This window comes from Taurulus bubalis (assembly GCF_910589615.1).
Source record: "Taurulus bubalis genome assembly, chromosome: 17".
NCBI classification, from domain to species: Eukaryota; Metazoa; Chordata; class Actinopteri; order Perciformes; family Cottidae; genus Taurulus; species Taurulus bubalis.
In genome coordinates, this window is record NC_136605.1 from 19,308,246 (window position 1) to 19,335,953 (window position 27,708).

Sequence of the window (27,708 nt, forward strand, 5' to 3'; positions counted from 1 at the left end):
AAAAAAAAACGCATGGGTTCATAAATAATTGGTGTAGGTTACTCTAACTCTAGCCTAATGAAGAAAACGTATGTACCATGTCAAACCACAAGCATCTATTAGTGTTAAGGGATAAGGTTACACTTAAATTTCACACATTTCACTTTTTTGTGGAGAGCAAAGCACACCGGGGGTTTCTCCCCTCGTTCAGTGATCAATGCTAATATAACTCTGCTAAAGTGGGGAAGTTCAAGGTAGTTAAAAAGGCCTCTCAACGTTATAAAGCAGCCATGGCAGACAAGATCTCAAACAGTTTTGGCTAAAAATGTCAAACATAAATGGGTTTGGTCATTTATAGACACAAATTAAACTCAGTGGTGTGTGTATGTGTGTGTGAAAAGTATGTGTGAGGTGCAAGGCGGCACTGAAATATCGGGTGTACGTGTCAAGTTCAGAAAGATAACTATATATATATATATATATATATATATATATATATATATTTATCGTTCTATATATATATGCCTTTTCTTACTTTATGTTGATGCTGTGAGTACAGTCGTTTAAATCTTTTTTTAATTAAAATCATCGCCAAAACATTACAGAAGCATTAGCTTTACATATCAAAATATTCTAAATAGAGGTAGATGCAGTTCATTTATGAGGCATAAAGTGTGAATTTGGTGTGTGTGTGTGTGTGTGTGTGTGTGTGTGTGTGTGTGTGTGTGTGTGTGTGTGTGTGTGTGTGTGTGTGTGTGTGTGTGTGTGTGTGTGTCTGTTTTTTTGTGTTATAGCAGAGTGATTTCACTTGGTGGCAAAGTGAGTCTCTTTTCTCTGACTGACAACATGTTCTCCATGTGCATGGCGATGACTCGGCACAGCTCCAGGCCCTGAAAATGTGCAAACACACGCACACACACACACACACACACACACACACACACACACACACACACACACACACACACACACGCACACACACACACACACACACACACACACACACAGAAACAACATGGCATTTATGAAGGATATGCATAGAAAAACTACATATACATATTGTAACTTCAGCTCTCTTTTATCAACTCTCTCTGTCTGTGTTTCTCTCTCTCTCTCTCACACACACACACACACACACACACACACACACACACACACACACACACACACACACACACACCTGCTCCAGCTGTAGCTGTGTGATGCGCTGGTTGAGCAGGTCTCCTATCATGATCTCCACATACGGATAACTGGAGCCCGAAGTCGGCCTCTGTGTACGAGTTGACTGGACCTCCTTCAGAGGGAAACGCACCATGGCCTCCTATTTTTACACACACACACACACACACACACACACACACACACACACACACACAACAGGCAATTAAACACAACCATACTCTGACCGAGAGCTATGCACAATACATGATTTGATAGATAAAAGCAGACAGAGGACGCAATGACCAACAGGGGGCGCCAAACGCTATATATTCTTTATAGAAGTTAGTTTTTAGCGGAAATTGATCTGGCCGATGTTAAATGCGTAAAGCTTCAAATGAAAACTGTGACAAACACTCTATTTTTTTTATGTGAAGCGTGCAACATTACACAGACTGAATCTGCGCTCGAGTGGATGATTTGCATGCGTGACCGTGAGTGAGCGAGTGAGTGAGTGAGTGAGTGAGCGTGACACACACATGAGTATCCTTGTTGAGAAAGTGCAGTCCGTTCAGATTTACAGCCAGGATGCACGGGGCGTGGATGGAGGAAGAGCTGCAGCTCTGGATGTAGAAGAAGGAGGAGCCGAACATGGGGAAGGCACTGACCAGACCTGGGACAAACACAGGACGGGTCTCTTTTACTACGGGAGCACATTCAAGCCAAGAGTCACTTATTCTCAAGAGAAGCAGCTGCTTGACAGTTAAGTGCAGCTTGGAATAAGTATTATCTTCATTGCTGTCCAATGTATCTTTCTAAGATCCGCTTGCTGCACTGTTAAAGAGCCAGTGTGTCGCATTTAGGGGCATCTATTTTCAGAAATGGAATATAATAGTATATATATACATAGTTTTCTTTACTGTATAATCGCCTGAATATATATATATAGAGAGTTGTTTGGACTGTGGACAACATGGATCTAGATAGGACCATACATGTTTTTGTGTCTACTACAGCTTAGCACACAGGGGAAGTTTCAGTTGGTTGCAATCTGCGACCTCACCACTAGATGCCCCCAAATCCTACACACTGCATCTTTAATAACAACACATTTGTGTCTCTTTGCAGATGTTTTCAACAAACATTCAAACATACGCACTCGCACAGAGCTGTGTTCTTACCGAGGAACTGTGCACGAGCCTGGTTTGGGTTTAAGGGCTGGACCTGCTGCATGTGTTGAGTTGTCATATTCACCCAAAGCTGTGAACCCTGTTTGCTGTAGAACTGTGGGGGGACGCACTCCTGCACCTCACGGCTAAAATCACACACAAAAAGCAAACCGGTGACACATCAGAGGAAGCAAGTGCGCAATTGCAAATTTGCGAGGATGCACACCTGTGATTGTCATGTGTGCGGCCATGTTTTTTGGGTGATTGTAAGCATTTGGTTCAGCTGTGTGAAACTGAATGGAAAGATCACGGCACTGATGCTGCTAGATACAAATATTAAGTATGTGCATGTCTATGTATACGGTATTTACATGGCGGGCAGGTAGATGGTGTCCTTGGCACGGTGCTGCAGGGCCGCCAGTCTGGCGATCTGCTGCAGATGCGGGTCACTGGCCTGACCCTGAGGAACCACACTCAGCAAGGCCTTCAGGTAGTCTGGCAACACCTTCAAAAGAGACACAGAGGGTTCACTTTACTGTCTGCCACTGCTCATTTTGTGACATGAATTAAAACATCTTGACACATCTTCCGTGTGTGTCTCTGACATCAGCTGATGGTCAAGCTAACAACAACAGACTGGATTAGCTCGAGTAGGAACAGGACATCCGCTTCATTTCCTAGATCTCCACCTGGTTATAGTGCATGGTGACGTAAAGTTCGTTGTCGAGTTTGAGAGCCAGGCTCCATATGACTCTCCTGAACCACAGACTGTAGTTGGCGTCCACTGGCTCCGCCTCTGTCGCAATGTCCAGGATGTATTCGCGCTTGTTCAGGGGACGCACGTTCTGACCTTCACAGAAACACACTTGGGTTATTGTTTGCAGTGTATTGCTCTCCAACAAGAGGGTTTGCATTGTAGGTCTTAACTATGACGTGCTAGATCCTCGTTAAACCTTTGTGCGTGACCAGAAAGATGGCGTATTCATCCAGAGCCTCCACTCTGTGTAGTCCCATCTCGTAGCAAAGCTCCTCGATGACATCCAAAGCAACCTGAAATAAAGAAATTGATTCACAGTTCAGCAATGCTGCAGTGATGTTGACCTACGACGCAGCAACTGTTTTCTGTCCTGTATAAAATGTACATTCAGGTCTAATGAGGCTATAACACACGAGCAGGATGCTTTTCTTTAGAATCCATCATTTCACTCTGTGTGTGTGTGTTTGTGTGTCACTCACAGAGCACGTCTTGATTTTCAAGTGCCGTTCGATCCCGCCCGGCAGCAGGAACAGCTGTCTCTTGGAGCTCCGCCCAGCCTGCACACAAACAACCAATCAGAAGGGAAACGTCATGCGAGTTCACGCCAGCGTGGAGCGTACAGCTGTTACTGAGAGCAGCTGCTAAACAAACTCACACTTTAACAGGACAGATGCCTTAACTAAGTATCAATATCACTGTAGTTAAGTTTGTGTAGTTTATCAAGTTAACAAATCCTAAAACTTAAAGTTATAAACACATTTGTGCCTGATTTATGACATAATATACATTGTTTATGACAAAGATAAAGCTCAAATGATAAAGATAATGATAAAGTAAGCTGAAATAAAATCTACTTTATTTTCATTAAATATTCTATTGAATTTCATGCATATATTGACAACTTAACATTGGCTTTGATGGTTGTTTTTGAGAAACATATCCACTACATTTAACAAGGTATTCCACCACACAGCAATCATTACATTATTAGCTCATTGTTTAACATATATAAGCCTTTAAAGAACACTTGCATGGCTTAATTAAGAGACTGACCAGCATAGCTTTGAGCTCCATGCTGTTGGGATACTGTATTCGTCCGCCATATTGAAAAGTCCTCCTCAGATTCTGCTCACATGCCTTGGCAATACCTGTCAATTAAGAGCAGCACATCGATGATAACGAAGAACACAGTCAGACTGGTGGTGATGGATTTTCATCGGATGTGATGGCTGTCTACCTTGGTACTGCATCCCGGGGCTGTCGCAGGCGTCCTGCAGGAACTTCAACAGAAACGGCTTCATGACGTCAGAGCAGCGATGGAAAGCAGCCAGGACGTACAGCATCCTCCATCCTCTCTGACAACTGTCCCTACACACAACACACACACACACACAACGGAAAAGGTAAGCCTCTCCACGGCCAGGCTAGAAGCCCTCAGTCATGTGATGTCAAATGTTGAAGAGCCTTACGTTTTGGAGCTGGTGTTGGTGGTGACTTGCTTCATCAGCTGGCAGTAGGCTTCATCTTTTATCAGGCCGTGGTCGCCACTTAACTGGATTCATGAGCAAAAGCATTACAGACAACAATGTTGTTGATGTTTTCCTTCAATTTCACTTTTTAAAAGCCAATCAAATACGTAAGAGAGTGTGTACCTTCAGTATAGTGGTGGCCAGGTCCTGTTCAGTCTGACCTTTCAGTGGGAAGTCCCCCATGAACTTCATTATGGCTTCAATGTAGAAACAAATTATGTCAGAAAACAGAAAAAAATAATGTTTCTTTTTCCTTTCTCCTTTTCTTTTCAACCATCTAATTCTTTGGGAACTGTTTTATTCTACAACAGCAAATGTTCTACCTACTATCTCTATCCATCCCTCCTTTCCTTCCTCTCCTCTCACCTAAGAAGATGTCGGCAGCCACTCTGTTCATCCCACTGTCCGAGAAGTCGATCAGAGACTCCTGGATCGGAGACTGGAGGGAGAAACGCACAACAAGGAACGGGACGGGTTTGTGCAGCCGGACAAAAGGACAATATCTTTGAAAATTAAGGAGACGTGAAGCAAACTTTGAAGCAACCTCAGCTGCTTTACCTTGGAGAATTTGACCATGTCAACAGGGTCCCTGCCTTCCTTCCCCTTTTTGGCTTTATGATCACTGCGGGGGAAACACAGGCAGCAGTTAGAATCTGTGTGTGTATAAATGTCTAATATTTTTGACACATTTTCACCATATTTTGGCAGCGTGTGTGTGTTTGACCTTTTGTTCCTCTGCGCCTCTCTGAAGTACTTCTTGGCGAACTCAGCCATGTGGTACTGACCGCCGTGCAGAGGCAGATCGTCCAGCTCGGCGCTCAGACTGTCCCCATACATCTCATTTACTACCTGATACACACACACAAACACGCAGCAATAACAAGCTAAGCAGCAGTGCCACTTAAAGGAACACCAAAGATGTAATTATCTGCAAAAATATTTCCATTTCTGCAAACCAAAACATTCCAACATATACTGTATAAACAGCAGCTTGTACCATAATATAGGGGTATTATTCATGCTGAAATTATTCATGCTCTGAGCTTTTTTTCCCCCTGACGTACTGTGGAAGCTGAAAATAAGCATCACGTTTCATGTGTTGGACAGTCGTTTAGAAAAATACAGATGTAACGTGAGTGAACAACTTCCTGGTGTGCACCTCTGTGGAGAGGTCGAGCTCATGGGCGGCCACTGCTGAGCCCATCGCCACGGCAATAGCAGCTGATGCGGCGACTCGTCCCTGTCGGTCTCGAGGCTCCACGCGCTCAGCGGGGAGAACCAGGAAGTCTGGAGCCGCCACGGGACGCACATACTCGCTGGGAAACACTCCAGATTTTCCGTAAACAGCCCCGAACCGCCAGCCTGCAGACACACACACAGAGACACACACATACAAGAAATAAACAACAAACAAACAAGAAAAGTGTCACATGCAAAACACAGAAAAACCCAAAGTGGTGTCTTCAAATAATCTGTTAATCTGAGAAAAACGACAAATATTCACGTTATATTTTTTAGCTTTTGAGTCATACAAAGGTAGGAAATCCTCAAGCTTCAATTAAATCAATGACATAAAAAAAATGCAAGGACATAGAAGTGAAGGCTCAACTAAAATACTGAACTAAACCACACAACAGACCCAAGCAGGCTGGAACGGTCCTGCAAAAAACCCACCAAACTCAGGAGTGTCTCTCTTTAGCTCCTCCAGGAGCATGACCTTCTTCCTCACTATGCAGCCGTAATGTTTGCCTGAACACACACATATGCACATAGACACACACACAGAAACACACACATACGTGACAGACACGGCATGAAGCACAGAGAAGCAGGGACATCCAGTACACGGCTCACAGAAACACATCAACGTGCCGGTGCTCGCTCGGTGTGTGCGTGTCTTTGAGTGTGCGTCTCACCGGCCTCCAGCCCGTCCATGTGCTGAAGTCTGACGATGTCTCCTTTGTGGAAGCTGAGCAGCGACCTGTCCTCCGTCACGTAGTTCCTCTCCGCCACCACGTACTCAGAGTCCTGACAGAGACAAAGACAAAGATCATGCTGCAAAATCACACTTAATTCTTGTTGAACTAGACATTTTTAGGCAATCAAAATGTTACAATTTCATGAACTGAAAACACACTGACTTGAAACTAGAGATTGAGACTGTAAACTCATGTTCACAATGTTTACTGAGGTAATAAATCAAGAGAGAAGTAGAATGTCTGCTGCTTAATCTGTCTTCTTCACTAAAGCTCTCAGTCAAATCATCTGAATTCAATAAGCTTGCAAACACCACACAACAGTTTTGCTCTAGTGAAAGACTGGACTATGTGTTGCTGGATCGTTCCATTATTGTTTGCAAGATATTGTCATTCTAAGATCACTTTTAACCTCATTTGTTGTTATCTGTTTAATCTGCCATATGGATCCCTTCCCAATAGTTGTATGTCTAACCTCTCTTGCTTATTGCACTTGTCACATTCCTCTGGAAATAAAAGTATTCTCCTTTATACAAAAGCTCTGTATGAATAAAACAATTAGTTTACTTGCAACTGCTGAAAGGTGGACATACAGAATAGTAAAAACATGGTTATAAAGAGCAACATTTTCAGTTTTAGGACTTTCCAGCATGAGCAGAGATACCACTAAACAACTGTGTTATCAAAAAGCGTCCTCACGCAAACCTGCAAACAACAGACACACACACGGACGACCTCTGACCTTCTTCAGCTCTGTGAGGAAGTAGTCGATCATGTGCTTGACCTGCGGGGCCTTGGCCGAGAACAGGATCAGCTTCTCGTTGCTCAGGTTGAACTCCAGCATGTTCTTAGAGGGAATCGACACGAACAGGATGTCCGAGTAGCTGAGCAGGAAGTGATGTGCAAAGAAAACAACAACCAGGAAGTCAACATTAAGTTACAGAGAAGGAGAAAAGGCGTCTCAGGGTCAAATCACTTGGGCACGAATCACTTGACTGACTTTTTGGGGGTTGTTTTATTTGAATTAGGACTTTAAAGAGAGCACAATCACATTCAAGACAACCAAGTTCACCTCTAATTGTGTTTAATAGGTGTTCAAGAACTAAAAACTCACCTGTAAGGCCTCAACACTCTGAAGTAGTCCGGAGCAGCAGAGCTACTCCTCACCATCTTCAGCAGCTTGATGCCTGTATGAGACACAGACAGCACCTGCACTCCTGTCCCCACACTGCCCTGGAAAACACACACACACACACACACACACACACACGCACACACACACGCAAACACATGAAAGGGAGTACAGACACACAATAAAATGTTAGAAACTTGCTAAACCTTCATATTTTAAAAGGTGATTGCTCCTTTGTTTGACTCGCATATGTCAAGAAAGAGACAAAAACTCACAGAGGCTGGGAAGAGGCGGGAGAAGTAAATCTCCCACAGGTCTCTGGCCATGGCGACCACTTTCTTCTTCGCGTTCTCGTCGTGCGTTCCCGACGCCTGGTACACTTTGTTCTCAGCTGTCAAAGACACAGAGAAGGAGTTTCAGTGATCAAATCTAGAGAGTTGAAAAGTTCTGTAACTGTTGAAAAGTAGACTGTCGATGTGTTTTCTCCCACCAAATAAAGCTTTCATCTTCTGTCTCTCCTCCTGGGTGATGCGGATGCAGGCCTCAGCGAAGGTGTCATGTACAACCTGCAAAAACGAAACATAAAGTAACTCCCCTTCAAAATAAAAGCCTCATAGAACAACTGTATTTTAAAAAGGAAGCTCAGGATGAGGCCTTCTCATAGAACAACCTTCTTATGGACAGCAGACTGATTATACATCTATTATAAAATGACTACTTTTAGCCTTTTATTTTTAATAAGTCATTATGATCTTTGCTATGATGAAAAACTAAACCTAAACCTTAAAAAATGGATAAACAAGTAAATGTAAATAAGTAATGAATACATAAACCAACCTGTCTGAAGATCAGGTCCAGAACCAGTGGACTGTTGAAGGTCTCTTTAGGATAGAAAACCTGTAAATAGACAAACAAATGGAACGTTGAAACAACAATTGAAATAATAATTTGACTATTAAATAATCAACACAATGATATTAAAGCGTTGGACTGTTCTACGTAGATCTATGACGATAATGCATGTGTTTACAATGTGTGTTTCGGCATGACATTTGTTTCAACGTTAGTCTTTAGGTCAGTATGGATTATTTTTGTTTACTTATGTGTACGTGCTCATGAAACACACCTCCTTCCTCATGTAGAGTTTCCACGGGACGTTGGAGTACGTGTAATATTCATCACTAGTCCTGCTGTGGAGCTGAGTCTGGATGATCTCCTCCTCTACTGGCAACTCTCTAGAGACTAGACACACACACACACACACACACACACACACACACACACACACACACACACACACACAGGGTTTTTGACCGCGTCCATATACTCATTCACATGCAGGTGTGAAATGAGTGGGGAACTTTCTGCCGTTCTGCTGTTTATTGATGTCACATTAGTGTGTAAAAAGATCACCTGGAGGAGGGGCGGGGCTTATGCTCGAGCTCGCTGGCCCCGCAGTTCGAGACTTCGTCGTCTTGGGAACCTTAACTCCTCCCTCTTCCTTACGTAGGGAGAGTTGAGCCTTCTTTTGGGTCTGAGACCAAAAAAAAAAGTCAGATATTATTTTTGTTTTTGTGGAAGTGCATATATGTGTGCGTGTGTGTGTGTGTGTGTGTGCTGAGTTGGGGTGTACCGGTTGTGGTGGGTTTGACATCTGATCTTTAAGGATCTCCATAGCTTCATCGTGTGGGTCCGGCTTCTTCGCAAACACCTTTCCATCACTTTTTCTAGACACACACACACACAGACACACACACACAAATGATTGGACCCACACCACCATAATCAGCATTCATATTTATGCTATGAAACCCTTGTCACCTCTGGGTGGCGGGTCCAGTAGAAGTCGTAGCGTCAGCAGGCTGGTGCTGTTTGACGATGTCTTTGATGTCGTGGCTGGGGTCGATGCGCTCGGTGTAACTCGCACCGGATCGGACCACGTCCTCGGGAGGGGGGCCGCGCGTTGGACCTGGAACGTCACTTTTTTATTAGATCAAGTGGAGATGTTTCACAGTTTAATTCTGCAGCTGCCAGATCCACTTTTGACTGAAATATAGAACTTTGTTGGTGGACATCCATCAGTGAGAGCGTTTCAATAATTTGACCTTGAGAGAGTGAAACATACTCATTTTTCGCTGAACAGCAGCAGACTTGTACGGCGACTCTTCTCTCTCTTTGATCTGCAAAAAAAACAAAAAAAACAAAACAGGAAGTGATACAGCCGAGTGTGTTTTTATTCCATATTCGCATACATGCTAGCAGGTGTTCATGCGTGTGCGTGGCCACAGCACATGTGCGTGTTTACTCACAGAGCTGGTTGTGTGTGAACGTTGTGGCAGGTGTGTGTGTTGGTGTGATGGGGGCGACTGGGGCGCCGGGGCAACGGGGGGGAAGGACGCCAACATCTGCTGCTGGATCGCGATGGCCTGCATGGTCATCTGCTGGGCCTGCAACACACACAAACACACACACAAACACACACACATATATGTATTTCAAGAACAGTATACATACATGTTAATGTATATTCTTCTTCTTTTTCTCATATTATCCTGTCACATGATGGATGCTATTACGTGGATTATTCAAGTGGTGTGTGGCTACTAAGGTGCTAGCAACGTTTTAACTTTTGAAAGGCTGTCACCATAAGTTTTCATGCAACTCAAATACACACACAGTAATATCAGAATCCTGAAAAAGTGCAATATGACAAACCAGAATGATCGCTTGCTGGTTGATGATGGCCTGCTGCTGTGGAGTCAGTATTGTCTGCTCGGATCCTGGAGAAGAGTAAACACGTGAACATAGACATCATTGACATCATGAAGAGGATTTTCATTTAGAACAACGGTAGAAACACACACAGATCACAGCAAAAGACCCTGTCGGCTCCTCCACTTCAAACAAACCACACAGAGGAACGTTATTCAGGGCTTCTATCTCACACAAATCCTGACTCCACCAATGCCAACATGCTTCTGGCCAAACACCCGATCGTTGTACCTGGCAAACCCATCATCACAGGCAAGCCTGGAACCGCAGGCGCGGCCGGGAGCGAGGGCACCGCCGGCACACCGGCATGGGGTGCTACATTATCTCTATCAGCGGCGGGCGCACGAGTGGGTGACGGGTTGGGCGCTACACGTGAGGAAGGAGCGATGGGAGAAGCAGTCCGGTTGTTGTCGGGGTGTTGGGGAAGGTTGTATTGGTGGAAGTGTGGTGGCTGTGGTTGTGGTGGCCGTGGTTGAGGAGGCGGCTGCTGCTGCTGCTGCTGGTGCTGTTCGTGGTGATGGTGGTGGGAGGGGATTGGCATGGCAGGGATGGGTGGCATCATTCCTCCTGCTACTGGAAGCACTGGCACAGCTTGAGGAGCGACAGGTCAGGGAACAGGGTGAAGAGTTAGGAACAGTGCTGCTTCCAGGACGCCGCCTCGGTTTCACATGGACTTCAAGCTATAGGGTTGGTAATCGTCTTCAAAAACACTTCTTATTTGTTGGAATTCTCATTACATCCGGACAGCAATCAATAAATTAAATGCTATGACAAAATAAATCAGTGTAACTGTGGCGGTCGCTGACAGCTACATTAATTGGAAATGTTATGGCAACACTGGGTGGGATTTTTCAGTTGGATATTTCTTCAAATCTAGCATCTACATACATTTAAGTACTTTCTATATACTTTTTTATTCCGTATGTATATTTAATTTAAAATTGCTACTGTATTCTTCTCTATAATGTTTTTACTACTGTTTATTGTCATTTTTATTTATATTACTTGATTGTTTTTACTATGTGTCTCTCTTGTATGCAAGGCTGCTGTAATCTCTGCAATTTCCCCACTGCGGGACTAATAAAGGATAATCTTATTTTATCTTATCTAGATTACCAACCGTGACTAGATTTGGTATTTCCACCCTGGGCAGACATAACTGGCTAATCGACAATTTAGTGGTTTACCTTGTCAACATTACCTTGCTACATATTATCTGTAGTTAAAAATATTCAACTGATCCTTCGGGTTTATATTGACTGTAATAAAAAAAGAAATACTGCCTTTTTCTAAACTATTAAGTCAATTGAACGATATTAAGCATGAATTTTAAAGTTTAGATCCCAAACTGCATGTTTCACGCCAGTGTTAAGAGTATTAGAAAACTATCCATCAAAATGAATAAGTTTGAGTTCAACTAAAAGTCAGTCTCCTTCTTTCTCTCTCAATCATCTCTGCTATCCAACCGTAGTTCAGTAATTATTTCAACATATTTAATTGCAGCTCAACCCACTGTCTGTTGTTGGGAGACATACAACTGGACTTCTGGACATTCAGGAGCTTGAAAATATGCGCTGCATATTCTCCACAGAAAAGGGGGGAGAAAACAAAAAGTAGTGATGTTAAAATCGTGAACATTTGCGATTACATAATGTGTGACGACTCAGAGAGAACGGCAAGTGACTAAATGAGCAGAGAAACCAAATGATATTGACAAATACTGTGTGTCCCAAAAGAGAGAGGATGAGAGTGACAGATGCCTATAGAGAGTAACGGAGTCATCTGTGGTTACAGGGAATGGCTGCTCATGCATTATCTATGAGGTCAGACTGCTCATCAGACCCTCTAAGCGACAGTTTAAGGTCGGTGAACTGTACACCTGGCCGTTTACACCTCCGTCCTGCTCAGTGCCACCGAGACACTTTAGCCCTCACGACGCTGTAACAATGTGGAAATAATAAAAGCAGCGAGTCAAGGTCGTTGCTCAGTTGCATTGACTGCAATAGCATACATGAGGATAGGATTCATTGATAGGATTTTGAGATACAATTGTGGAATTTACCAAACTACATCAACCACAAGCTTTTCGTTTGTGGAGAACAAAAGGTCTCAAGGAGGAGATGGGTTTATTTAGTTAAATTAGGAGAAACATACTGACATTTCTGCATTTTGGGGAAAGTTGCAAAGACATTTGTTATGAACTTTCAACATTTTAAACTTAAGATGGTTGCTGTAGCGCCACCATCAGGACTAATTGAGTTACTAAGCGAGTAACCCAAAACATTTGAAACATGGCACCGTTTCCAGCTTTCAGGGAACTATTTATCTATCTCACTATTTGTCAACCTGAGACTAATGCAGAGGATTTAGAACCAACTTAGAAGCTGAATTATTGATGTCAGTGGACAAAAGAAGGGCAAGAAAATACCAAACATGGAGCAAAAAAATGAAAGACAAAAGAAGAGTAAGAAAATAATTGGGGACTACATGCAGTTGAATACAAAGCAAAGACATAAAACAAAAAATTACATAAACACAAATCCTTAGCTAACAGAAAACACACCTCCGGGATGTATTCCTGGTGGATACGGCCGGCTGGGGGTCGTTCGGCTCTCTCCTTCTCCTGTGATGCCAATACCTCCTCCCCCCTTCATCCTTGCTGACAGACTTCCAGTTTTGTCCATGTCCTGGCAGCCCGAGAGAAACAGGGAACAGAGATTCAGCCGATGGGAAAGAGCGGTCGGAGATGTTGAGGATAGAGACAGTTGGAGAGACATGAAGCGTAGGGAGAGAAGTGAGTGAGTGTTAAAGGAAGGAGAGACGGAGGGAACAAGAGAGCGGGCGTGGAGTGTATTGTACTTGATTCAGACCCTCTGTGAGTGCGTCAGTGGAGATATAGGAACTAAATACTCTGCAGGAAGTACCGTACACACTGGAGGAGAAGCTCCAGCACACACACACACACAAGTCACAGAAACTCCTAAAGAAGTGGGATGAGTCTGCAACATAACAAACCCCACTGTCTCAACACAACAAAACCAAATTGCTATTTTCCCACAAAAAATGCTTTATTTTTAATGCAAATAATGCACAAATTCAAACTTCATCAGCAGAAACCAGCCACACTGAAAACCAAAGACGTCGTATTTAAAAAGGGTCTCGAGGACTATTTTATTAAAATATTCATGAGACATTGTGTAGTTTTAATTTGACAACGTGTCCATGAGAACCCTCGTTAACACGTTGAACAAATTACTCTCAACAACAGGAGCAGCGCTGTGCTCGAGTGCTGCCTGCTGTTGCAGTAAAATACGGTAGGTCTCTCCGTAACCTAATCGCGCCTCCTGTCTGCTCCATTCATACACAAACACAAGCAGTGGATCACATGTTCCACCCACCTATCAACACTCACCTCCGTCCACACTCAGAGGGGAGATCAGGTGGAGGGAGCATGACCTGACAGTTTTTACATTTCAGAGCGGTGGCTAACGAGAATTTCCTTTCTGTTTCAATCAGTTTTATTCCCAATTTATGAATGGATTGAATAGCCTATATATACAAATACATCAAGGAGGAGAGTAGAGGAGAAGAGATGTATTCCCTACACCTGCAACGTTTTACAGTATAACACGTGAATTGATTAATCAACGTATTGTTTCCACGCTTGTGTATTTCCAAAGCAGGAGGGAAAGTGTGTCCAGGATGTGATGCTTCTTGTCGGTACTCACGATGCTGCTGTCTGACAGCACCGGGTCAAACAGGCTGTCCAGGTAGCGGTCCATTCCTCTCTGAGTCTGACCGTCACTGAACGCATCGGACTCTACTGGACACACACACAGACAGACAGCAGCTTTAAACATGCAGGCACACTTTTAATAAGCAGCCACCAAAAGTATCTAACCGAAAGAAGCTGCCATTGTATTTAAGGGTTCTATAAGAAGACTCACATCCGACCTTGTCCACTATAACAACAGCCGTGCACATTTGTATTGCATGTAGTCAAGTTTAGAACGTGTGTGTGTGTGTGTGTGTGTGTGTGTGTGTGTGTGTGTGTGTGTGTGTGTGTGTGTGTTTGCGTACCGTGGCTGTAGTAACCGTCAGAGTCAGGCAAACTGTAGGCCGGTCGGCTGTTACGGAGAGGAAAGGCAGGAGGAAGCTCCTCATCGGACTCAAAGCCACTGCCAAACAAAGCACTGAGAGAAGAGGTGAGGAGAGGAGAGGAGAGGAGAGGAGAGGAGAGGAGAGGAGAGGAGAAGAGAGGAGAGGAGAGGAGGATAAACAGGAAGAGAAGAGAGGAAAGAGTTGAAAGGAAGAAAGACAGGAAGAGAGGAGAAGATAGGAGAAAGGGGAGAGGAGAGAGGAGATAGGAGAAAGGAGAAAATGAGAAGATAGGATACGAGAGAGAAATAGGAAGAAGAGGAGAAGAAGCGAAGAGAGGAAGAGGAAATGAGACGAGAGGACGCGAAAAGGACAAGAGAGAGGAAGAGAGAGAGAGAGGTGAGAAGAGGAAAATGTGTAATAGGTAAATACATATTCTTTGGTATCTACATTTCAGATATTTGTACGAGTGTGTGTTTTGTGTACTGACAGGCCGGCGGTCGCTCTGACTCTGGCCGGGTCGTCAGAGCTGATGATGAAGTAGCTCTTCTGCTTCGGGAAGTCAGGCGGGAGCTCCAGGTCTGAAACCAGGTCCATCACGTAGTCGTGACCCGCTAACTCCACCCACTGGCCGTGCTCCTTCATCAGGACCGAACTGCCCCTCCACCAGTCAGACACTCCCCTGCAAGAGCACACGCTTCAGATACCTCGCATTCAAAGCATTATGCACGGTACAATATAACTGTGTTGGAAGGAAAAATGAATATCATGAAGCTGGAGTTTTAAATTGAGAAGTTATTCATGTATTTATTGCATAAACAAAAAGAATAGGGCATAAGTACAAGTATCTAAGCAGAGCAATGAGCAAAAAATAACCCTTTTAAATATTTTTTAAAGTTTAAACTTTGTGTTTAATCCTTAAATATGAGATGTCATCACCTGTGCCGCAGTATGTGTCCTGCTAAATCCTCTCCACTGGTCCAGGCGTGGACCGGACACAAGAATGACCCTCCTACGGAGAAAATAACACAAATACATATCACACATACTGGTACACGCGTGAACTCTGACCTCTGCATTCAACCCAACCGGTGGAGCAACTTGTGGTTCGGTGTCTTCAAAATGAGGACAGAAGGAAGAGCGGGAACGAATAAATGTGGAAGAGAAAAGGAAGTGAGAATGAAGAAATGTTATTAAAAAAGTGGAAAACTGCGTCTCACCGTCAAAACAGTGCACCTGCAACGCCATGTTCGCCTTCTTTCTATTGGCCGTCCACTCCAGCAGCGACAGCGGATAGGTCCGTGCCGCCTCGGGGGCGGAGCCTGATCCGAGCTGTGTCTTCTGATTGGCTTGTATGAGTCTGTGTTGCAGTAACGCCTGACAGCCAGCAGGGGCGTGGTCAGAGACAAACCTGGAGGGAAAGAAACCTGAGGGTTAAATGTTTGCCCTTCCAACCACATTTAATGGTCACTTCATTAAAACTGAAACTGAAGCAAAGACTGTCATGTTTTTTCAACAATTGTATTCATTTACAGATTGTTTTCCCCTTTAACTTTAAAGGTAAAGATAAGAAAAAGTGAAGTTACTTACGTTTCAGTGGATTTTTACTCTCAAATTTCGTATTATTTCAGAAAATAATAGTTATTTTAAGTTGTTTTAATGAGCTACAATCTTTTTTTATTTGCATGTATTACATGTACACTACTACCAGACCACCATTTGCATGTGAAGGTATATTTTCAGCAATAAGCTTTCTGTTCACATGCGTAAGAGATGATGTCTCACTTCAGTAGATATTTTTCCATCTTGGCCGACGGCGCGAAGCTGCAGACGCACGCCAGCAGCAGCAGCCAGCCTCTCTCGGCGTTGTCATAGTTCACGTTCCTCCACACCTGGTTGACGACCTGAGCCAGGACCTCGTCCTGTAACCCCGGAGAAGACAGGCCCCTTTGGATGATGTAGTTCCCAAACATGTTTTCTTGCGCCCCGTTCAGGTGAGGGTCTCCCATGAAGCGTAATACCTGAAAGCAGAATAAAGGCCAACATTACAACCAACATACTGGCGACGTAATACTTTAAATGTGTCTGGATTTCTGCCTTCCTGTCAATTTATGACAAGCAATGACAAGAGAGAAATGCTATGAAGATGCATTTTATATGTCCTGCCCACTTAGAGCAGTATTTTATTGATTCACAGTATAATTTAACTACAGTACAGTTTAACTGATGTGTATAAAGTTGTTATAATGACACAGAAGCTAAGACTAGATGGTGGATCATGGCACTGGAGACAGAAATAGCCGTGGCAGTGTGTGACTGTTTCTTTGGTAAGGACAGTAGTGCAGATCAGAGTAAATAGAGTCCGCCGACCATGATGAAGAGCTGCAAAGCTTCTCCTCTCAGGTCTTCCTCCACACGGGTCAGAGGCGACTCCAGAGGCGCCATCAACATCCCAAACTTTGGCTCCTACAGAGACAAAAGGTTTGCATTGTTTTTAGGAAGCACAACAACTTGACATTTACAAAGGTCACACCTGGAGAGTACACCTGCTGAATGCGCCTGCTGCCATTATTATAAGTCGTAATATATATTTACTTTGATGACATACATTATTATTATAGTTCTAATATAATCACCGCGTCTACTACTATCTTTACCAGACCGTTTTCTATTATTATTATTATCACTCATATTTCTATCTTTATTACTGCTTATTGATGTAATCCTTCTATAATATCCACTGCTGCAATTACTAGTATTATTCTTTTATTATTATAGCTTTTGTGTCTGAGTCAGGGAAGATGGCCGCCCACCAAGAGTAAGGTTCTGCCCAAGATGTCCACCGGTTAAAAGGTCTTTTCTTGCCACTCGCCCAAATGCTTGCTCATGTTAGGTCTCTGTAAATTACAGTCTAGACGTCATCTCCATAAAAAGGTGTCTCTCGATAACCTCTGTCAAGATTCAACGCTATACATGTTCTACTGCACATTCCACGCTGATCTATGGGAGTGAAGATGACTGTAATACTCTGACACGTCTCACCCTAAAGTAGATCTGCACATAGCGGTAGAACGGGTAGTTGTTGATGTCCAGAGGCAGAGTGAGTTGAGCCTCTTCCTGGATATGAGGAGCCTGAAGCAGAGCCAGACAGTCTGAGTGCAAGTCCCTCCTGACTAGAAGGAGAGAGAGAGACAAACGATGGAGTCCTCTCAATTAAACAGGAATACTACTAAAAACACAGGATGCATATAACATATATTACTACTGGACTGTTGAAGCTGAAGAGACCTAATATGTAGGTCATATACAGTTAAGAGGTGTCTCTAATGGTTTATTTATCAGCTGAAGCCCCTCCTGTCCCTCTCTGTCAGGACTAGTCAAGTCCATCAGTGCTGACACTGTCAGTGCTGGTGAGATGAGTCGCATTCACAGAGCTGAACCAATGCTCAGCTATTTGGTCCATGAGTAATGTGTGTGTGTGCATTAATGTGGACTTCACAAAAGGAAGACAGACAAGTGACAGACCTCCTGCCGCCTGCAGCAACGCGCCGAGCTCTGCAGGGATCACCAAGTGTGTGACGTTAACCACCTCCCTCTTGGTCAGCTCCTGGAAGAGTTTTACATTTTTAATGATCGACTGCCAAAACCATCCTGTCCTGTGGGAGTAAAACACAGACACAGTCCCACGTGTATATATATATATATATATATATATATATATATATATATATATATATATATATATATATATATAGTGTCCAAAGTTGCGTCTCACCATCTTTCTCCTCATCCTCTCCTCTTCAGCTTTCCTCCGAGCTTTAAACTTCATCTGCAAACAGAAGCACTAGATTGGAACAAACGTGCGTACTATTTTCAACAGTAAGACTCTCAGTGATTCATGTGGGCATGGAAAGGTTGCACCTCCGAGAAATGAGAGGAGACATGTTGTCCTTTGAAAGCAGACGTCAGGTACCTTGATGTATTGCTTGCGGTTGACGTACATGTGGACCAGAGAGCGGAACCGAACTAGACTCTCCCTCATTTTCACATAGCGCTTCCTGCAGAATGAAGAAGCGGAGTACCACCATTAAAACATGTCTCCTACCTAATGTCCCATTTCCTCAGGAACTTGTGTTACATATAGAAGGAGAAAAAGGTTGCAGGCCTGCTACAAGTACAAGCACTTTGTCTCAGAAAGCACCGTTACATTCTGTTTTATGGACTTGGTTCAGTAGTTTTCAGAATAATTTCTATTTTGGATAAGCATCATTGATGTAAACTGCCTCCTCTCCTCCTCATGTTTATTCCTTTAATATCTAATATGACCAAAATCTAAAAGGTGTTTTTTTTGTTGCTTACCATTGATTAAAATGATATACTGTCCCTTAAAAAGTACCATAATGTACCCTAATATAAAAATCTACGTGCTCCCTAGTGCCTTCCTCACTATTGCTGGGTACAATGTAGATAGTAAAAGTGAGTGGCCGAACACACGTCTTATTTAAATGTGAGAAGATCTGTTTTACTTCAGTTGATCGTGAAGAAACTAGCAGCAGCAGAGGAGCCGACCTTGTGAGGAAGCCTCGGCACTGAGCCTGCAACCCGATGATCTTTTTTCGGAAGGCCTTGAAGCGTTTCCTGACGAAGAACATGCGGGTGTACCGCTGCAGGGTGAGGGCCGCCAGCTGACGGGTGCGCTCCCGTTTGCACTCCAACAATTGGTAGATGTCCTCCTTCAGAAACAACTGCCGTACACACACAGACACATATACATATAGTTAGCTTGTGTTGCTGTTTTTAGTTTTCTGAAAGGGTTAACATGGACAAACGAGAGGAGGAAGTCACCTTTGTGACTCCAATGTGGAAGGCTCCTGGTCGGAGGAGACACAGCTTACTGAGCATCATCACACAGTTCTCTCCATTCGCAGCTGGAGGCTCTTGTATCCCCACCAGGGACTTATACCTGGGGATAACACACATCCACATGCATGTACACGTGCACACAAAGTGCAATGTCTTGGCTTATTGGGATCCACATGTAATTATCTCTTCTGTACGTTTGTCCAGACATGTTAGCTATCGCTTCTAATGCTAATCCCCTAGTGCCTCCCCATCCAGTGAGTAATACTCTGTGTGTGTGTGTGTGTGTGTGTGTGTGTGTGTGTGTGTGTGTGTGTGTGTGTGTGTGTGTGTGTGTGTGTGTGTGTTACCTGAACAGGAAGACGTAGAATGGCATTCTCACAGGATACCCCTCTCGACGGATCCTAATGGTCTCTAGTACACCTGAGTGTCTCAGCTGGCTGCTGACCAGGTCGTCCTCAAATACACCTGGTTGCTAAACACATTTGGATAACAATGACGGTCAGGACATCGTGGAACTGAACTCACACATTTAAATGATCAAATACATGTAAAGCAATCTACCTTCATATTATTTGGCTTAATGCAGCGAACAAAAAAAGGGTTGCACCTGAAACAGAAGAATAAAGTCTTTATAAACTATATGATGTTTTAATACAAATGTGCGTGCTTTTCTGAGAGTAAATAACGGCTCCCAGGTTCACCTCTCCATCTTCTCCACCAGCTCCAGCAGGGACTGTTGGAACTTGTTGCTGACGGTGGGCGCTTGGTATTTCCTGGTGACCGTGCTGCTCTTCCTCATGTGACCTCCTCTCTGCTGACCCGTGACCTCTGCGTGAACCAGGAAGAGGTTTGACACCATCTGGACACACACAAACGTGCACACATTTTACTGCAATTGTTCATGTTCACAGGAATTGGATACGGTATCCATGAGTACATGCATCTGTTGATATGAGGACGTTTCTCTCCACTCACCTTGTTCTTGCTCTGGATGAAAAGGTCCAGCACATCCTGGCGGACCTGGTCGTAGTTCTTATCGAGGAACTTGTGAACCTGCGTTATTGACGTCACAGATTATTGAAAGACAAGTGTTCTTGCTTGTTTAACAGTTTTCATACTCGCTCTTACTTTTCCTGAATCTATTCTATGGATCAGTTTTTACACCACCTTAGTGACTTTCCCTCAAATGCCACTAGATCACTTTGAGACAGAATGTTGACATGAAACTTGAATGCAACATTCACGTCCCCCTCAGGATGAATTGTTGCAGCCTAATCTTTTTTAGTACCAAAAGTACCAGGATGTCAGACTGCATCTGGTCACGTTTTGCAGTTTGCAAGGAAGCATGCTTTTCCCAGAATCCCCTGAAGATACTTTGAGCACAGACAGACGATAGCTCAGTGGCAGGTTCAATTTTGTGCTACAAACTGTAAAGGTTATGAGCAAGAGGGTCAAAGTTGAACATGCAAAGTTATGACAAAGTAGTATGTCCCAATTGTATGCAAACTTTATAAGGCAGCTGCAGTACGCAGTAAAAGTAAAAAGTATGCGATTTGGAATGCAGCCTAAGTTTACCATGTTAGCTTAGTTAAGCATGTTAGCATTCTAACATTTGCTAATTAGTACATCTGCAGCTGAGGGGAACGTCATTAGTGTTCATTCAGGGGAACATTAATGTTTCATGGAAATTGATTTGATAGCTGTTGAGACATTACACCGAAAATCACAAACGTTAACCTCATGGTGGCAGAACAGGAATTGTGAGGAGATCAACAAAGTCAGTAAGATTCATCCTCTGAGGACAATGAATGTCTGCACATAACGTCATGGCAACCCATCTGATATATTTTGAGATACTTCCGTCTGGACCAAAGAGGTGGATGACCGCGTACCTGGTAGGTGACCCGGCCGGCAAAGTGCTTGATGGTGAACTCTGGGAGGGGCATCTTTGGCTTCTGATACAGTGGGCTGTTGCCATGGTGATAGTGACACTTTTGGAGGAACGTGTGGTCCGTCGCCTGGCAACAAAGCAGCAGATTCTAAGTTACGTGTGCGATAATGGCGTCTTCAGCTTCTCTTCAGGTGCCTCCTGCCCCACCTGTGGGAAACAGCTCTGGTCGTCCAGGATCCTCAGTATCCCATGAGGCTTAGCGGCAATGAGGTCAATGCAGGGCTGGTTGTCACTAAAAGGGATGTTCTGCCAGGGGATCTGTTCCCGGCTGTACTCCTCCTGCATAGGGGTCACGTGCAACACAACTTCCCGTTACAATGACTTCACTCGTCTCATTACTGTTTTTGGGGGTGACTGTAGCTCAGGGGGATGAGTGGTCGTCCCGAAACCGCAAGGCACCCGGTTTGATCCCCAGTCCCCCCCAGCTCACATGTCGAAGTGTCCCTGAGCAAGACTCTGCTCCCTAATCAGGGATGGGTCAAATGCAGAGAAGAATTTCCCCAAGGGGATTAATAAAAGTGCATGTTTCTGTTTTGTTTTTTTTCCAACTGAAGCACTAATGCGTCCAGCTCGAATAGAGAGGCGTTTCTATCCTCGTCCGCATGCAAACATTTAAGTGTATTCTGTGCATTAGTGATGTGAAGCGTGTGAGTGATTGAGTGGCCCTTCAGGTGTGACGTTGACTCACCTGTTCCTCCCTGAACACGATCCTGTTGAAGAAGAACTGCAGGTACTCATTTGCATAATTAATGCAAAGCTGCTCAAAGCTGTTGAAGGCCAGATCCTATTGGTCACACACACACACACACACACACACACACACACACACACACACTGGAGTTTTTCTGCTGTGCAACTCAAGAAAGTGACAGACAGGTGTTAAGAGTGTGTGTGTGTGTTGTACCTCGAATCCGTAAATGTCCAGGATGGAGATGGAGAGGGTGTGTTGGCGGGGGTACACCTGAGCGTTGATCCTCTCCGTTAACCAATGGAAGAGCAGCGAGTACAGGATCTTGGCAACAGCATCTCTGGAGAACAACGACAAACACACAAAGACGAACAGCGTGGGTGACATTTAAATAATTGGTCCGTACATAATTCACTATCATCTTTAAGATTCAAGAGATTTAATATATATTTTTTGTCATATGCACAGATAACAGGCAGTTATTCTGTACAATGAAAAGCTTATTTTGCTGGGTCCTCCTTACAATAAACTTAAGGCAAAACATGTATAAAAATAAGGCACAAAACATAGTGTATTGCACAAAAATGTGTATAAAGTGCACATGCATTGCTACAATGAATCACACTTTTGCGTGCACAACCATTCTATATTTAGAATAAATAAAAATAAATAAAAAAAGTTGTTGTCGGGAGGACGATGCAAAGACGTCAGCCACGTTGGGCGCCATCGGGAGAAAGAATTAAATGCATAGAAGTCACGGGATACGACAAGTATGTTTAAGAGCTGACATACATTACTTGCTCACAGGTTATAGGAAGCAGAGAAAGTCTTGCAACAGATGCACAAAAGTACTTATATTGATGTCAATTTCCAAAAGAATACTTTTAATGGGAACAACATGGCAGAATCAGTGCCCTTTCAGAATGGTGTTAAATGAGAAAAGCATCTGGAGGAAAAATAAAAACTTTCATGCAGTGCACGTCTGCTACATTGCCGTCTCTCACCTGGCATCAACAGCACTTTCCACACTCAACGGGGTGTAGATCTTGTCCCTCATTGCCTCCTGTAGAGAAGACAGAAGGGTTTGAAGAGAAAAGCTGCGGAAATCTCATTTAGTTCGGTCGTTTTTTCACGAGCTACCGGGGCCTTCTTTAAATTCATTTAAACAAAAAGCTCTGAGTAAGAGTGTGTATGTGTGGAGGAAATAAGGTGTGCCGTGATCAAGTACTTTTTATGTATTCCTCTGTCTCGGACAGTGAAAGTTTTATTGTCCATCAGATACTTGAATATTGGAGAATGTGGATACAAAAAAAAAGAGTAATTTGGAGGAAAACAAAATGTATTCCAGGATTTCTGCATTAGCTCATATGATGTAAATGTAGCAACACGGGAGAACTAGAATACTAATTTAGGTGAAAACGTTGTGCACAGGTTTGTTGGACCTGTTTCTTTCTCTGTTTTTTTTAGCGCTTATGATTCATCAATGCCTGCTGGGTAATTCCTGCTTGGCCTGCATCCCGTGGAGCTGGTATGGATTCAGTGTCTTCTTGCTCAAGGACTTTAAACATTTATGTCTGTGTACTTGTATGTGTGCAAGATGAGTGTTGGTTTGACATCATCTGCTTGTTGTGTATTGTAGTCGTGTGTGTAGACTGTAAGCGATAGGCCCAAATCATCCATGCTGACATATGCAAGTCACATCTGTAGTTTGTGTGTTTAAGTGTTTAATAAAGTGATTCTGTTACCGAGCGGAAACAGAATCTGGCTGGACATGAGGTCAGATTTGATTTGAGATTTCTCTTTCAAAACATAATGAATGAATGAATGCATGAATGAATGAGGGCAGGTGGATAAAATCCAAGACACACAGGCACAGTGACGGTATCGGAGTACGGTGTCAAAGATGACGCCAGTAAGGTTTATTATTTTTCAGCTAAATCAGGATGAAAACGGCTTATTTGTGCTTCTTTCTTTCATTTTAATTACTCCTCCATTTTTACAACTGGACGAAAGAATAATCAGTTTACTACAAGATGTGGTGAAAGGTGTTAGATATCCACTCAGTCCAAGAATGACACGGACTCAACCCTCTGACAGCTGGAGAGACGTCCGCATATTTTAATACACATGCATAGAAATAGTTTGATACTGACTGTGACTTTGTAGGTGATGGCTTTCTGTAGTCCCTCTGGAGAGATCTGCAGCAGCTCTCCCACCACTCTGATCTCCTGAGCGCTCACCACCGACGCCACCTCCTGGCCATCAGACTGTGGTGCACAAATATGGAGACATAAAAAACGTATTCTGTCATCAGGTTCTAGTTACGTATCGCCGATGCTCTTTTTACGTTGATTGTCGTAGTTTTTTCATATTAAAGTTACATTTAGTTAATGTCAACATTTTAGCTCAGTATATTTTTCTTAAAATCAACTTCTTGGCCAAAATTCTACCAAAAATGTTCCAAAAACATATGTTGTATATGTTCAATGGTTTTTGGATTACCTGAATTTTCTACAATTAAAAATAACAACAAAAAGAAAAGAAAGAAAGCACTACCTCATATCTCTGAAAGTAGACGTTGCCCAGGTGCAGTATGGAAGAAAGAACTCTAAAGATGGCCGACTGGTCATCAGGGGTGAAGTGAAGGATCTCCATGGCAGCCAGCAGACGCAGGAAGTCCTCTGCGTCATTCTTTCCTGTAATTCCACAATCCCCTCCCTTTAAGGAGAGAAAGGTCACAACAGTCTGAGTGAAGAGGTCACTTGATATCTCCACACGAGGCCTCAGGAGGTCTCTACCTGGTTGAGGTAATAGTAGGTCTCAGCCTCCTGGAGATAGAAAGCCTGCCTCTGCTGCGAGGGAAGACCTGCCAGCATCTCGTAGAAGATATGATAGTTCCTCTCATCTTTGGCCTGAGGGGGAAACACACATTTAACCCTTTATAGTTAAAAGAAAAGTAGAAGATTTGAAGTGTCATCTTGTGTATTTGTCCGTGTGTGTCACCTGGAAGACGATACGGGACTTTTCCAGCAGATACTGAGAGGTTATGGCACCACTGATCACACCACTGGAGAGAGAAAGAGGATGAATGAGGGAGAGAGAGAGAGAGAGAGAGAGAGAGAGAGAGAGAGAGAGAAGAAAAAAAACGTATAGTATATTAAAAGTAGGTTTTAAAAAGTGATTGAAGAAGAGATGGGAACAGAGAACATGTGTGTATCTGCTTCATACTCACTCCTCCAGATAGACCTCTATGTATTTCCCAAAGCGACTGGAATTATCGTTCCGTACAGTTTTGGCATTTCCAAAAGATTCCAGCAGAGGAGCTGCCTCAAGTATCTACCGGACGTTCAAACACACAGCGAATGAATATCTATATACATATAATACATAAGCAGACATGAACATGAGATCCTGATCAATCAGATAGATGAAGGGATGCAAGATGGAGTTTTATACAGCAAGCAACAGAAAAGTCACGTGGAAGCACAACATCTCTCATGAATATTGCCACACATCACAGCAAAGCAACCTGCTATTATTATGACCACATGTGAAGATGAATAGTAAAATATAAAGCACACGTCATGCAACAAACCCCACTACCTCAATCTGCACCCAGGAAGAGCCAAAGAGAAATAGACATGGGGAAAAAACACGGAGGGGCATTAGTCGTCCTTCAAGACAGGAATGTGTGCGTGTGCGTGTTTGTGTGTGTACCTGTTGCCCAATATTGTATTTGTGATGAATTGCTGCTAGGTAGCGAAGGACCAGTTTGGTGGCCTCTGTTTTCCCAGACCCGCTCTCCCCACTGAAACACAGTAACACACACACTCAATGGACGTCAATGTGACTCAGCAGTTGATACGTTATATGTGATGAATCGTCTCAGTGCTCTGCTAAAGCATGTCAGATATGCAAGGATATTGTGAAAGTGAGTGCCTGATGAACTGTGCTTTTCATTAGCAAGGAGGAAACCATGAAAAACATGGTGCATGGGATGGATAAGCATGTAATCCTGACATGATTACCGTCTCTAACCTCAACTCAAAGTTTAGAGGAGCTGCGAAACACGCAAGTTAGAAAATAACAAATATTATTTACTCTGCTGTTATATTACTTCCAGGTCAGATTTAACTAAACAAAATGTACGACATCAATCAGATGTTTATTCTAGGCATGAACAATTCATTTAAAATGTATCATAGTCACAATATGACCCACTGTAATTTTCAAATTGCAGGAGATGCAATATTTGTTCAAGGCTAAATGTCTATTAAAATACCATTTTAGATTATATATTGTATTATATGGACAAAACTAGAGCTGGTATTTAGCATTCCTAAATGGTACACTGGAGGAGCTTTATCGGCTGTGATAATTAAAAAGGTAAAGTAGTGGAAAATCCAGGTACGTTGATGGCAGAGTTGGAGCTCATTAAGAGTGAACATTATCTGCACTTTGAGCACCACTGCACCCAGCTTTTATTAATCACTTAGTGTCCATTATATGATCCTTCTCACCTCCCGACTGCTGCTGGTGCAGAGTTTGACTTAATTGACTAAGTGACGTGACACCAAGCTAATCTTGCATTGGGCAAGGCCTCAATTCCACTTTTGGGTTTAACCACCTGAAACGCTCTTACACACACACACACACACACACACACACACACACACACACACACACACGCACGCACGCACACACACACACACACTGTGCTTCATCACTGCCAACAGCTTAGCGCTAAATACCACCATTATATACCATTGTGTGTGCGTGTGTGTTTAGGGAAACCGGCACCTTGACCACATTCCAGCCTAAGGTTTCAACTAACGCGCTGGTTAGCTGAAAACTGGGCCATTACTGGTCACTGTACACTGCCCCTAAATACACACCCAGTGACTTTCACACAAACACAGGGTTTGCACATGTGCACTTGGACACACACACCTCTGAAAGGTAATCTGCTCCTGGCCCAGACCTGGCTGGGCTTTCCTTACAGGTATCTCCTTCCGAGTATACGGCTTGAGTGTTCCAGGTGTGTGTTTGTGTATTTCATATGATTGTTTCTAAACGCACACACCGATGCCCAAGTGTGTGGACTTAACTCGTCTATGCTTTTACATCCGAGTTGGATGTAAACGGGCTGTGAGCGTATGTGTGTTTGCGTGTGGAGATCCGTTTTGACAGGGAGCGAGGCGCCTCTGATCTGTCTTAAGTCTGCTGGCCAGAAAACCGCAGACACTCATGAATTTACAAACACTAATCCAGCTAGAGATGGAAACCAAGAAGCTTCATGGACACTGTGCATACCAAGGTTAAACCGTTACAAACCCTTGGAAGGTTACTCATAACATAGCAAGAATAAAACACTGTATATATTGTTTAGTTTAAAGCAAACCCTTGTATCCGTGAGGTGTGATGTATGATGAACAGTGTAAAATGTATAAAGTATGAAGCGATGACAAAAATGATGGAGAGTGAGCCTCTTACCTAATTATTATGACTTGGTTGTGTTTGGCATCCATCATTTTGGAATAAGCAGCGTTTGCTATGGCAAACAAATGCCTGAAGGAAAAAGAGTATAGCGACATCAACTTCCCAACGGGGACATTCAATTTTGTGGATTTTAAAGA

At 43.4% G+C, this 27,708-nt stretch overlaps 1 protein-coding gene across 1 annotated transcript in view; it reads right to left on the minus strand.

The window, feature by feature from the left end:
* Nucleotides 1-767: 767 nt before the first annotated feature.
* myo15aa (myosin XVAa) overlaps nt 768-27,708 on the minus strand; it is a gene marked incomplete at its 3' end in the record, with an annotated part of 28,641 nt that continues 1,700 nt past the window's right edge. The window contains exons 5-64 of the mRNA XM_079233750.1: nt 27,566-27,640; nt 25,790-25,880; nt 25,305-25,408; nt 25,076-25,139; nt 24,871-24,984; nt 24,629-24,790; nt 24,226-24,339; nt 23,077-23,135; nt 22,289-22,412; nt 22,073-22,168; nt 21,532-21,663; nt 21,326-21,451; nt 20,409-20,486; nt 20,135-20,292; nt 19,995-20,040; nt 19,781-19,905; nt 19,416-19,533; nt 19,140-19,315; nt 18,544-18,628; nt 18,346-18,399; nt 18,096-18,177; nt 17,613-17,743; nt 16,941-17,036; nt 16,356-16,591; nt 15,791-15,981; nt 15,510-15,582; nt 15,061-15,252; nt 14,553-14,665; nt 14,201-14,295; nt 13,036-13,159; nt 10,416-10,480; nt 10,010-10,147; nt 9,826-9,880; nt 9,522-9,669; nt 9,334-9,427; nt 9,114-9,234; nt 8,827-8,942; nt 8,538-8,597; nt 8,191-8,266; nt 7,976-8,091; nt 7,683-7,801; nt 7,311-7,452; nt 6,509-6,620; nt 6,267-6,341; nt 5,752-5,954; nt 5,317-5,441; nt 5,151-5,214; nt 4,959-5,031; nt 4,716-4,789; nt 4,533-4,615; nt 4,301-4,431; nt 4,117-4,211; nt 3,543-3,620; nt 3,260-3,356; nt 2,996-3,156; nt 2,678-2,811; nt 2,319-2,452; nt 1,677-1,810; nt 1,160-1,300; nt 768-869 (exon numbers count right to left, since the gene is read on the minus strand). Coding sequence (XP_079089876.1) covers nt 768-869; nt 1,160-1,300; nt 1,677-1,810; nt 2,319-2,452; nt 2,678-2,811; nt 2,996-3,156; nt 3,260-3,356; nt 3,543-3,620; nt 4,117-4,211; nt 4,301-4,431; nt 4,533-4,615; nt 4,716-4,789; nt 4,959-5,031; nt 5,151-5,214; nt 5,317-5,441; nt 5,752-5,954; nt 6,267-6,341; nt 6,509-6,620; nt 7,311-7,452; nt 7,683-7,801; nt 7,976-8,091; nt 8,191-8,266; nt 8,538-8,597; nt 8,827-8,942; nt 9,114-9,234; nt 9,334-9,427; nt 9,522-9,669; nt 9,826-9,880; nt 10,010-10,147; nt 10,416-10,480; nt 13,036-13,159; nt 14,201-14,295; nt 14,553-14,665; nt 15,061-15,252; nt 15,510-15,582; nt 15,791-15,981; nt 16,356-16,591; nt 16,941-17,036; nt 17,613-17,743; nt 18,096-18,177; nt 18,346-18,399; nt 18,544-18,628; nt 19,140-19,315; nt 19,416-19,533; nt 19,781-19,905; nt 19,995-20,040; nt 20,135-20,292; nt 20,409-20,486; nt 21,326-21,451; nt 21,532-21,663; nt 22,073-22,168; nt 22,289-22,412; nt 23,077-23,135; nt 24,226-24,339; nt 24,629-24,790; nt 24,871-24,984; nt 25,076-25,139; nt 25,305-25,408; nt 25,790-25,880; nt 27,566-27,640 — 6,700 coding nt within the window. The remainder of the gene's footprint in view (nt 870-1,159; nt 1,301-1,676; nt 1,811-2,318; nt 2,453-2,677; nt 2,812-2,995; nt 3,157-3,259; nt 3,357-3,542; nt 3,621-4,116; nt 4,212-4,300; nt 4,432-4,532; nt 4,616-4,715; nt 4,790-4,958; nt 5,032-5,150; nt 5,215-5,316; nt 5,442-5,751; nt 5,955-6,266; nt 6,342-6,508; nt 6,621-7,310; nt 7,453-7,682; nt 7,802-7,975; nt 8,092-8,190; nt 8,267-8,537; nt 8,598-8,826; nt 8,943-9,113; nt 9,235-9,333; nt 9,428-9,521; nt 9,670-9,825; nt 9,881-10,009; nt 10,148-10,415; nt 10,481-13,035; nt 13,160-14,200; nt 14,296-14,552; nt 14,666-15,060; nt 15,253-15,509; nt 15,583-15,790; nt 15,982-16,355; nt 16,592-16,940; nt 17,037-17,612; nt 17,744-18,095; nt 18,178-18,345; nt 18,400-18,543; nt 18,629-19,139; nt 19,316-19,415; nt 19,534-19,780; nt 19,906-19,994; nt 20,041-20,134; nt 20,293-20,408; nt 20,487-21,325; nt 21,452-21,531; nt 21,664-22,072; nt 22,169-22,288; nt 22,413-23,076; nt 23,136-24,225; nt 24,340-24,628; nt 24,791-24,870; nt 24,985-25,075; nt 25,140-25,304; nt 25,409-25,789; nt 25,881-27,565; nt 27,641-27,708) is intronic.